The 12,659-nt window shown below is 44.5% G+C and overlaps 1 protein-coding gene across 5 annotated transcripts in view; it reads left to right on the top strand.

Moving 5' to 3' along the window:
• Positions 1–12,659, top strand: part of SBF2 (SET binding factor 2) — a 221,315-nt gene that overhangs the window by 33,402 nt on the left and 175,254 nt on the right. For all 5 annotated transcript variants that reach the window (XR_015949328.1, XM_088667287.1, XM_035119305.3 and 2 more), the window contains one exon: positions 11,253–11,338. Coding sequence is in view for 3 of the 5 variants with exons in the window: in XM_088667287.1 (XP_088523413.1) it covers positions 11,253–11,338 (86 nt within the window). In the remaining 2 variants the exon portion in view is untranslated. The remainder of the gene's footprint in view (positions 1–11,252; positions 11,339–12,659) is intronic.

The following is a 12,659-nucleotide window of genomic DNA, read 5'->3' as shown; positions in this document are numbered from 1 at the left end:
GATACTTACAAGAACTTTGGTTGGATGATGTAGTATAGCAAGTAAAAGCCATATTGTAAAATATGTGGATGACTTTTTTTTTTAAAGTAAAGAGCAAGCATGGGATCCCACACCTGCAGTGTGAAGTATCACAATGCTTGATATGGAGGAGAGGTTTAGCATATACAGTACACCTAGCTCAGCACTGCAGGAATAAGTATGATTTGTTCCTACGTACGGGGCTTTATATGTGTGGAATGTATGGTGAATGCAGTACAGTATGCAGATGCATGCTTGGTGACCACTTTTGCCATGACCACTGATAGCATGTTACCCTTGGAGGAGTGACCAACCTTTAATTTTACCTATGGACCAAAAAACGGCTAGTCAGTCCTGCTACAGCTACTGAAAGAATAAAAATGGGAAATATCTCTTTCCGTCAGTTAAAAGCCAGTATAGTAAATATTCCTTTTTATAAAGGCAGGACCATGTATATTTATTTTCTGTGCAGTTTATATCATTAATTTTAGCTGCATAATTGATTACAGTTTGTATAGTGGGGATTTATTCATTTTAGCTCATAGTTATATTTAGATGATGCTTTCTTTTACTGTTGTAATTCATCTTGCAAACCAGCTTGAATGCTATGAAACTGTTTGAAGTGCCAATACTATTCATTGCATTGTTGTAGATTTGTTTGCAGTGTCATTTTATATTATACTGTAATGATACTGCAGCTTTGCTTTTCTGCATCACACACAATCCATAATTTCACACAAGTTAGAATGCATATATGAATGTGCACATATATAAGTGTGTATGTGTGTATCTGTATGTATATACCCAATGCTTGTGACTTATTACTTTAGACAAACTATTTGTACCCCAAACATTAAACACAGAGTTAAAAATAAATGCAGCTTAAATATATTGTTATCCATGCCTCACAGGGAAAGAGGCACAGTTTATCGCACTTCTCATTAATTTGGAATGTAAGTTGCACTAACAATTTGCTCGTGGAATTTAAAGGGCAAGCAGGAGATGGCCTGTGACCTTTAATAGCCAAGATTTATATAAGAAGGGAGTTGAGGGAGACTGAGGTTCAGGAACTAGAAAACTTTGCCAAGATTTTAATGTTCTGTGTTTATTAATTAAACCAAAATGGTTGTTTACAAAATTTTAGTTGAAGGTTGAGTGTATGGGGACATAAGATTCTTCCTTGAATAGAGTTGCAAGGAATCCTAAGGGTCTTCAAGTCCAACCCCCCGTTTTTTGTAGATGGTATGCTCACAGACTTTCTCATAAAATATGTGAATGCTACAGTATGGCCAGAGTTAGTTTCAGGGAGCAGTTCAGATGTTTCAGAGTAGTAGATATAAAGAGAACTCAATTTGAATACTGAAAGCCATGTTGGTCCACATGGAAGATTCTAAAATCAACATTAGGACATTTTAATACATTCTTCATCTGATGAGCACAGATGCACTGTACAAGTTAATATCAAATTAATTTTCTTATGATTTTGGAAAACATGTCTTTCTTATAGATTGTGTGTCACAAATGCATAATAGGCCCTTAATGTAGTGTTCCATTTTGTTTGGTATCCATAATTAAGAGCTGATGTATAGATATTACAAATGCAGAAAGAGGGGAGACCTGTTGTGCTTTGCTTTTATAAAATGTATATTTGCACTGGGCAGAAGTTTGCTAGACATTAAATTCCATGTGTGTTCACAGTCATGAAAAACACAAAATTCAAACCTAGAAAGAGCAGCAAATTTGCAAGGTGTTTGGGCAGCCCAAATGGCCTTTTTGATTTTTAAGCCTCCCCCCAACCCCCCCTCAAATATGTACCTGCATATATATGAGAAAAGCAGGGCTCCATTCTTTAGCTGATTTGATAGATTAATCAGCTAAAACTTGAAAACGCTCATTCATTGAGACAGGCAAGTTTCTAACCATCAGGACTGGTATGGAAGGACAAAAGTGTGTTTGTGTGTGTGTGTGTTATCCTGGCCCTGATAGGTTACTGTAAATGAGGAAGTCTTTTCCTTCTTGTAATTATGCTTCTACATGTAGGAAGGTCTGGGATTTATCACACTATCTCTCCTGCTTGCTGCCCCTCTCCAGTGCTATTCTGGAGATTCCTTAACCCATAGAATGACTTTCTTGGGAGTTTAAGAGATCTGCACTGAGAGAGAGGAGCAAGGAGAGCCCCACAGATTTCCACTGGATTCTTTGCATCCTACTGTAATAATGTCACCAGATGATAGGCATTGTAAGAAGCTCAACTGCTTACTAATTTGCAATTAGTTTCAGCCTCTCTTGCATTGAATTCTGTGTATTGCAGGGTCAAGCATCCTGCAGGGTCACCATTGTTACTGTCACATGGCATACCCTCTTCATTCAGGCTAGAAGACTGAGATTTCTTGTCTCCAAGACTGAATGAGCCCAGAGAGGAAAGTGACTGTTCCAGTATATGGTAATCATTTTTTTGGTCCTAGTACCACCTTCCCAAACTGGTGCCCTTCACATGTTTTGGACTGTAACTCCTACCATCCCTGACTGCCATGATGACTAGGGCTGATGCAGGTTGTGATCCATATCATTTGGAGGGCAAAGGAGTGGGAAAGCTGTCCTAGAGGGAGCTCCAAAGTTGTGAGACTTTAGTGAGAGGTATTCACATTGGAGATAGGAGTTAAGATCTATACTTTGCAAATCTGAATCTGGGAGCAGTTGTGTTTAGGGCACTGCAGGACCACAAAAATGACAAATTGGTAATCATAACTCACAACTGAGGCCTAACTGTTTTTTTCTAGCACTGAAAGAATGATGTGTAAGGGTGGAATTACTCAAAGAAGCTTGATGTGCATGGAACTTTACAGGGGCGTACCCAGGATCAAAACTAGGGGGGGGCAAGGGGCAGGCCCATGGCATGGGAGGGGAGGGGCCGCAAAGTGGGAACGTGGGCGGGGCTACGGAGCCCAGGTGAAACTGACTCCGGTCCAATGACACCAAAAGGGGGAAAATCCAGGGAAATAATAAGGCGGATCAGAGAAAGATCAGGACAAGCAACTGAAAAAAGGGACATTCTCAATGAGCCCGCTGAGGACCAGCTGTGGTTACGCAAGAGCAAGGACAAGGCATATCCCATACGCACATGGGCACTCATATTATGAATGAACAGCATCCTTCGCCAGCCTGGCACCTTCCACGTGCTTTGGACCACAACTGCGCTGCCAGAGGCAGATGGGAGTTGTAGTCCAAAGCACACACAGGGGAATCAGCTTAGCAAAGCCTGTTGTACAGAAATGAATTAAAGTTTGCCTCCATGGCATACAGCATTTGAAAACAAATGTGATTATGCCCCTTATTGGGAACTGATATGGAGTTTTTCGTTTTTGTTTTTGAAGGAAGGCAACTCCGGTTGTCACTTGCCCTTGGTAGCATCACAAACTTGCAGCGATCCGACAACCCTATAAACCGTGGAGGGCAGGTGGGAGGCGTTGCTTGCCTACTTCCTGCCTTCTCCTCGTCCTGTTTTTATTTCAGAACCCACCAGGCACTCGGGAGAACTCCACACGTATGAACGCAGCTCCCCGCTGTCGCCCCGGAAATCCCCAAGTTCCCTGCATCCCTCCTGCTACAGGCTCTTTGTTCTTCTCTCCACACTCACCTTCCCATAGCGGGTGTTTCCCGGCAGCGCAAAGAGCCGGGTGTTATTGTTTTTCTAAGGCAACGCCATCTCCTTGCACCCTTCCAATTGCGGCTGCAGGCTTGGTGTTTGAAAACGGCACACAGCGCCACTGGAGCCTGCGGGGGAAACTCAGGCTCTCCCAAGTCCCGGAAAGGTGAGCAGCGAAGGGGAGGAGCAGGAAGTGATTACCGCGTGGCGCGATGAGGCCCCGGAACAGCCCCTGCTCTCAATCAGGAAAGTTGAGAAACCCAGGAGCGTGCCTCTGGTGGCCTGAGGATCCATAGCGATTTAAGGATGAGGTCTTGCACAGGGCGCAATCCCGTGCGTAATTATGTGCGTTTTGGCTCGCTGTGCTCAATGGCAGTTCCTCTCTTGGATGCGCCGGCCCTGCTTCTGGGGGGGGCAGCTTCCCCCGCCCCACGCTGGGTACGCCCATGGAACTTTATGAAGTTACAAAAAGGAGCTTACAGTCCTCTGAGGCTCAACACAAAGAAGGCTATGGGCTAAGTGAGAAGGATGAAATAAGAGGGTATGCAGTCAGTTTAGTTAATGTATATCTACTCTATTTCAGTAAGGCAGAGCTTTCCAAACTCTGTGTTGCGACATGTTAGTGTGTCAGGTGCAGTGTGTAAGTGTGTCATGCGATTTGTGTCTGTATCCCCTCTAGGGGGTTAGTTTAACTCCCGGTTTGCTAGTAAAACTGAATTACTATGTTGCAAGATGATGCATGTCTAAAAAGTTTGTCACCAACATGAACTGCTTGGAAAGCTCTGCAGTAAAAGATGAAGACAAGGGATTGTATCAAAGGCTTCCTGAGAAAGGGATGGGCTTTGAAGAGAAGAAAGAGAATGTGTTCTGAATATGTTTTGTGGGAGGTAGTTTGGGGCATGAGCAGCAGAAGATGAGAAAGAATAGTCATTTGATGGAGATCTTCACATAGTGAAGAATGATGGCGCTATTGGGCAAAGACCATAAACAGAGTTCCTTCAGGAACCATTAGTCCAATGAAAAATCAGTTGAAAAGATGGATGGTGCTGAACTAGTGGGTTGCAACTTTGTATCACACCTTATGAGTAAAAGATGAGCAAAATCAATGGTAACAAAAAAAGAAAAGAAAAAAAGATTAAAATCCATTGAATCTGTGTGTCTTGATAGGTTTGCCTAAACAAAAATGTTGCATCCTGATATCAATAGGCAGGGAGTTCCAAAGTGTAGGTGCTGCCACACTAAAAGATCCATTTAAAACAGAACTGTAGATTTAATAACATGGTAGGATCTGAAAGATTGCTTTTGATTCAAGTTGATTTTGGATTTTCTAGGTTATACATTCCAAATTTTTAAGACTTTATTAATACTACATTATAATCTGGAAGTGAAAAAAAAGTTTGAATGAAATTTGATTTGACAAGGAACGTTTGCCTCCCAATATTTATGGAATGTTGTCATAACTGCCATTAGTCTGTTGAACTTGAAACCAGCCTTGCTTGCTATAATAATAATAATAATAATAATAATAATAATAATAATAATAATTTATTTATACCCCGCCCATCTGGCCGGGTTCCCCCAGCCACTCTGGGCGGCTTCCAAAAAAACAGAAATTCTAAAATACAGAAATCCATCAAACATTAAAAGCTTCCCTAAACAGGGCTGCCTTGAGATGCCTTCTAAAGGTCTGGTAATTGTTCTCTTTGACCTCTAGTGGGAGGGCATTCCACAGGGTGGGTGCCACTACCGAGAAGGCCCTCTGCCTGGTTCCCTGTAACTTGGCTTCTCGTAATGAGGGAACCGCCAGAAGGCCCTCGGAGCTGGACCTCAGTGTACGGGCAGAACGATGGGGGTGGAGACGCTCCTTCAGGTATACCGGACCGAGGCCATTTAGGGCTTTAAAGGTCAACACCAACACTTTGAATTGTGCTCGGAAACGTACTGGGAGCCAATGTAGGTCTTTTAGGACCGGTGTTATGTGATCTCGGCGGCCGCTCCCAGTCACCAGTCTAGCTGCCGCATTCTGGATTAGTTGTAGTTTCCAGGTCACCTTCAAAGGTAGCCCCACGTAGAGCGCATTGCAGTAGTCCAAGCGAGAGATAACTAGAGCATGCACCACTCTGGAGAGACAGTCACTGGGCAGGTAAGGACTCAGCCTGCGTACCAGATGGAGCTGATAAACAGCTGCCCTGGACACGGAGTTGACCTGTGCCTCCATGGACAGCTGTGAGTCTAAAATGACTCCCAGGCTGCGCACCTGGTCTTTCAGGGGCACAGTTACCCCATTCAGGACCAGGGAGTCCTCCACACCCGCCCGCCTCCTGTCCCCCACAAACAGTACTTCTGTCTTGTCAGGATTCAATCTCAATCTGTTAGCCGCCATCCATCCTCCAACCGCCTCCAAGCACTCACACAGGACCTTCACCGCCTTCACTGGTTCTGATTTAAAAGAGAGGTAGAGCTGGGTATCATCAGCATACTGATGGACACCCAGCCCAAACCCCCTGATGATCTCTCCCAGCGGCTGCATATAGATGTTAAAAAGCATGGGGGAGAGGACAGAACCCTGAGGCACCCCACAAGTGAGCGCCCAGGGGTCTGAACACTCATCCCCCACCACCACTTTCTGAACACGGCCCAGGAGGAAGGAGCGGAACCACTGCATGACAGTGCCCCCAGCTCCCAAGCCCTCTAGACGGTCCAGAAGGATGTTATGGTCGATGGTGTCAAAAGCCGCTGAGAGATCCAGCAGAACAAGGAAACAGCTCTTACCTTTGTCCCTAGCCCGCCGGAGATCATCGACCAGTGCGACCAAGGCAGTTTCAGTCCCATGATGAGGCCTGAATCCTGACTGGAAGGGATCCAAATGGTCCGCTTCTTCCAGGCGTGCCTGGAGTTGTTCCGCAACCACTCGCTCAATCACCTTGCCCAAGAATGGAAGATTTGAGACTGGGCGATAGTTGGCCATATTGGCCGGATCTAAAGATGGTTTTTTAAGAAGCGGTTTAATAACCGCCTCTTTCAGCGGGTCTGGGAAGGCTCCCTCATGGAGAGAAGCATTTACCAACCCGCGAAGCCCATCACCCAGCCCTTCCTGGCTAGCTTTTATAAGCCAGGATGGGCAAGGATCAAGGAGACAGGTGGTTGGTTTCATTCGTCTAAGCAGCCTGTCCACATCCTCGGAGGTAACAGATTGAAATTGATCCCACAAAACTTGACTAGACAGGACTCTAGCACTCCCCCGCCCCGGCCCTGCTCCCACGGTGGAGTCTACCTCTTCCCGAATCTGAGCGACTTTATCTGCAAAAAACTTTGCAAAATCATTGCAGGAGATCATGTGGCCCGTACTGGGCCCGGATGGAGCAGGTGGTTCCGCTAAATTGCGAACCACCTGGAAGAGTCTCCTGCTGCTGTTTTCTGCAGATGCGATGGAGACGGTGAAGAAGGTCCTCTTCGCTGTCGCCATTGCCACTTGGTAGGCTCGAAGTTGAGCTCTAGCCCGTGTCCGGTCTGATTCAAAATGAGTTTTCCGCCACCGGCGCTCTAGCCGTCTCAACGACTGTTTCATTGCCCTCAGCGCCAGGGAAAAACACGGGGCTGTCCGGGCTCCATGCAATCTGAGAGGGCGCTTCGGAGCCAGACAGTCAATAGCGCTGGTTAACTCCGCATTCCAGCGGGCCACCAGGGAATCAGCTGAAAGGCCATCGACATGGGATAAAACATCCCCTACCACTCTTTGGAAGCCAATTGGATCCATTAAGTAGCGGGGGCGGACCATCCGAATCGGTCCCACCTCCCTGCAGAGGGGAAGGGTTGCGGAGAAGTCCAGTTGCACCAGAAAGTGATCTGACCATGGCACTTCTTTTGTTTCGCTTTTACTTAATGTCAGATCACCAACATCCATAGAGGTAAACACCAAGTCCAAGGCATGTCCGCGGCTATGAGTTGGGCCAGACTTATTCAGGGACAGCCCCATGGTGGCCATGCTTTCCACGAAGTCCCGAGCGGCTCCTTGTAAGGTCGTGTCGGCATGGATGTTAAAATCCCCTAAGACAACCAAGCTAGGTGTCTCCAGGAGCACATCCGACACGACCTGAAGCAGCTCGGGCAGGGAATCCTTGGTGCAGCGGGGAGGTCGGTACACCAAAAGGAATCCTGTACTGCCTCTATTGCCCAACTTCCAGAACATGCACTCAGAGAACTGGGTCTTCCCAATAGGACGCCTGGTGCAAACTAATGACTTCCTAAAAATCACTGCAACCCCCCCTCCCCGCCCAGATGGCCTGGGTTGCTGTGCATAAGAGAAACCTGGTGGGCAAGCAGCGCCAAGAACGGGCCCATCGGCTTCCTCCAACCAGGTCTCTGTCACACATGCCAGGTCAAATCCTCCATCCACAATCAGGTCGTGAATGGCGGTGGTCTTATTCATCATCGACCTGGCATTGCACAGCAGCACCTTCAGGTCATGTGGGTATCCCTTGCCTATTCCAATATCCGTCCGGTCAGGACCAGACCTGGAGGCAGGGATAGTCCTCAGACAACGACTAAGTCTGCCTCCTCGGTAATGACATGGTCTGCTACTATTTTTTTTTTCATATGTTCCTAATAAAACATTTTCTGCTAATACCTTGTTTGTTGCTATGTTTAAGAATGTAAAATGAAGTGTGTGTTTGCATTTACAGTGTGATAGAAATCCTGTTATCAGAGATATCCAAAACAAGAGACTAGCTGGCAATTGAACGAGTCAGTTGAAGATTGTTAAAGTCAATGACCCAGTGAATTTATGGGAGCTAGGAATTTTATTGCAGTTTAATGTTGTGAGTTGACTTTATGGGTCTAAGGAACAAGGAATAATCAGGGATCATCACAGATTTATATCAAAATATTTGAAGAATTTGGTGTGTACATTTCCCTTGAGATGTTTTTTAAAAGTAAAATGTGCTGCATTTTTGGAGGGAAATGTGGATGTTAGGTCTGATATCCTGATTTTATGTTTGATGACTTCGTTCTTGGGAGGCTACATTGAAATAGGAGGGAGTCGCTCTGTTGTACAGCAATATTAGTGCAGTCTTAGAAGCAGTTATGGTATTTAGAGTCTTCACTCATTCTCTGCTAAGCATCCGCCTGCTTCTGCTACCACTTCCAGTCACCTCCCCAATATTCTGGGATGGCAACACCCCAGGTGCCTGTCCTTTTCAAAGCCAGAAAAATCAGCCAAAATGAGCTTGCGCTACACATTCCAGTCAGGAGACAGCAGGCATTGATACAGCAGCCACATAAAGTCATGTTCGTTCTCTCTCTCTCCCTCCCTCCCCCCTTTCCCTTCTCCTGACCTTAAAATACCACATCACCTTCATATAAGGAGAATAAAAAAGAGCACAGAACTACTGATGCATTTTGCTGATGTTTCACCAACTGAAGAAACCAGTAGCTCATGGATCCAGTGGAAGGTGATTTCTCTGAATTCCACCCTTCTCTGGCAGCCCCCCCCCCAATGCTTTTCCAAACTGTCCTCAGTGCTCTGGGGCAGATTGTGTGGAAGGGATTCAGAGGGGAGGGTGACTCAGCAAAAACTACCCCCCCCCAATTCTATTCACAGAAGCTTGATATAAGTTCAGGGGCACAATTGGATACAGTCCTATGTAATCAAAATTTGCTGCGACTTACAGGTGTATTCCTACATAACTTTGTATATTACATTTTTGTAATTTTGCAATTTTGTAATTCATCCCTCAGATCACTCCATGTTTAAACCTTGATGATACAACCAGTTGTATTCTGGATATCTGTTCTATTTCTTTCAATCTGATCTTTAACAAGGAATATAAAATAAAAAAATTCCTTCCAGTAGCACGTTAGAGACCAACTAAGTTTGTCATTGGTATGAGCTTTCGTGTGCATGCACACTTCTTCAGATACCAGATCTAATCTTAAGGTTAGATTCCTAATCTTACATTAACACTAATAGTGCACTGAACCGGCTGTTACTGACCAGGAGAGGGATCTTGGGGTTGTAGTAGACAGCTTGTTTAAAATATGTGCAGCAGCTGTGAAAGAGCTGGATTCCAGGGGATAATTAGGAAATGGATTGAAAATAAAACTGCCAATCTTACAGTGCCTCGATTCAAATCTGTAGTGCAACCGCATTTGGAATACTATATAAAATTCTCATTGCCGCACATCCAAAAAAAGAGAGAGCTGGAAACGGTTCAGAAAAGGGCAGCCAAAATGATCAAGGGGTTGGGAAAATTACAAGTTTGGGGCCCCTTTGTTTTGAAAAAAAAGCAAGTAAGGGGGGGACATGAAAGAGGTGTATAAAATGGATGCATAGTGTGGAGAAAGTGGATTAAGAAGATCTTCCCCTCTCAGAATATCATCCAATGAAGGTGAATGTTGGGAGATTAAGGAGTGACATAATGCATAGTTAAACTATGGCATTCACTGCCATGGTTCACTGTAACAATGGCTTTGAAAGGAAATGGACAAATTCATGAAGGATAAGGCTGCCAATGGTGGCTGTACTACTTCCAGTGTCAGGGATAGTATGCCTCTGAATCCCAGTTTCGGGGTACAGTATCATGAAGGAGAGACTGCTGTTGCATTCATGTGATGTTTGTGGGCTTCCCATAGGCATCTGATTGGCTACTGTGGGAACAGAATGCTGAACTAGGTTGATCTGATTCTCATGGGCACTTATTATGTTGCTTAAAATGCTGCACTTAAACAAAACTGCCTCTCCTCCTGAAAACACACACACACACACACACACACACACACAAATTGTATATTTAACTGACCTCTAAGATAGAGACAGCTTCCTTTTCTTGCTTACTCTATGGTGCTTCAAGCACTGGGTTCCATTTAATTATATTACCCTAAATTAAAATGTGTGTAATATGCTGCAATGAAGCAGTATTTTACAGTACAGTAAAACTGGAGTTTACTTGCATTGGCTCTTGAGTATGTACCTTCCATTCAACATCAGATCTGCAGTGACTGAACGGAAGCCATGTGGGAGTTTGCTCAGGGACAAGTTAAGTTACATTACCTTGAATAGAGGCAAGCCATAAATGTACAGGGAAGATGGAAATGCTAAATAGATTGTGTACTGTGCTGTCACATATTCCTGTAGGGATGACACATTCATGTGCTCCCCCTTGTGTTTTTATGCAACTGTACATTTTCCTATCTGGTTTAATCTCCATGGTGGTTGATGTGCTGGAAGTACCACGATGGGTGCATAGTAAAATTAAGAATTTTTATGATTGCATTGTGGCATCGTTATGCCTGTGTCTAAGAGTATACATTGAGTATTCATTGGGTCTTAATGTTACTGCTATGTGTAAAAATACAGAACATAGTTTCTGAAAACAAGATTGGGTAATGTGTATGTGTTGCTGAAACTTAAATTCTGCAGTCTTCAGCAGTCACTTGAATACAGTTTCTAGAACTTAAAGGTTCTCGCCACAGTTTAACCAGATGCAAGTATGTATTAGATTGTTACTTCTTTCATGTGTGTAAACTATTGACTGAAAAAGCAAAACATCACTATTCACAATCTCCCTCTCTCCCTTTTCTTTCACTTTAGGATCAGGAGATGGTCTGGGGAAAATAATCCAGAGATTTCCCTTAAAGGATTTGGATGACACTCCTTTTCCACAGGGAATAGAGTTGGTAAGTTGGTCTGTGACATGCATTTGTAGATGCTTAATAATCTTGCATGTAGATCTAGATTAATAGAGTTTCAACATCATCTTCAGAGAGGATGTCAGTATGAAAAACGTGTCTGCATGATTTTAGTGAATTCTTGAGATAAATCAGCTTTTTCTATCTCCTTACTGTCATCCTGGACCCAGGTGACATTAGAATCACCTCATTTATGCCACCAGATGTTTCTTACATAAGAATCAGTCATTGGATCTCTGACTTTAAGAATGAAAAGTTGGAGAAGATCCACTGCTGTTCTTTTGTGACAAAATATACAATCTGACATCCGTGGAGCACCTAGGCATGCATAAGACATGCACATGCAGCAGCATATTTCTGGATATTAATCATAATAAAAAATACATCTATTAATAGTCAAGTTTTTTTTAAACCATCCTAAAATGCAACTAGCATTTGTAATTTTAGGTGCTTGTTTTTGTTTTTCTCCTCTACTAGCAGCGATTTTTGAGACCAGCATCTTGACCTGTGAATAATAATAATAATAATAATAATATTTATACCTCGCCCATCTGGCTGGTTTTCCCCAACCACTCTGGGAGGCTTCCAGCAAAATATTAAAATACAATAAAGGTAAAGGATCCCTGACACTTAAGTCCAGTCGCAGATGACTCTGGGGTTGCGGCGCTCATATCGCTTTACTGGCTGAGGGAGCCGGCGTTTGTCCGCAGACAGTTTTTCTGGGTCATGTGGCCAGCATGACTAAGCCGCTTCTGGTGAAACCAGAGCAGCACACGGAAACTCTGTTTACCTTCCTGCCGGAGCGGTACCTATTGATCTACTTGCACTTTTTGTCATGCTTTCAAACCGCTAGGTTGGCAGGAGCTGGGATCGAGCAACGGAAGCTCACCCCGTCGCAGGGATTAGAACCGCCCACCTTTTGATTGGCAAGCCCAAGCCTCAGTGGTTTAGAGCACAGTGCCACCTGCACCCCCTAATTAAAATACAATAATTCATCAAATATTAAAAGCTTCCTTAAACAGGGCTGCCTTCAGACTATAAGGGTGTGTGGAGTCCCGCAAGGCGCAATCCTTTCCCCAATGCTTTTTAATATCTTTATGCGCCCCCTTGCCCAGATTGTCCGGAGCTTTGGGCTGGGTTGTCATCAATATGCTGACGACACCCAGATCTATCTGTTGATGGATGGCTGCCCTGCCTCGGCCCCGGACACACTCACCAGGTGCTTGGAAGCTGTGGCTGGATGGCTACGTGGGAGCCGACTGAAGCTAAATCCTTCGAAGACAGAGGTCCTCTGGCTGGGTCGGGACGA

Source organism: Zootoca vivipara, chromosome 1, assembly GCF_965207765.1.
Source record: "Zootoca vivipara chromosome 1, rZooViv2.hap1.1, whole genome shotgun sequence".
Taxonomy (NCBI): domain Eukaryota; kingdom Metazoa; phylum Chordata; class Lepidosauria; order Squamata; family Lacertidae; genus Zootoca; species Zootoca vivipara.
Note: the sequence above shows the minus strand (reverse complement) of the source record. Positions and strands in the feature narration are given on the sequence as shown.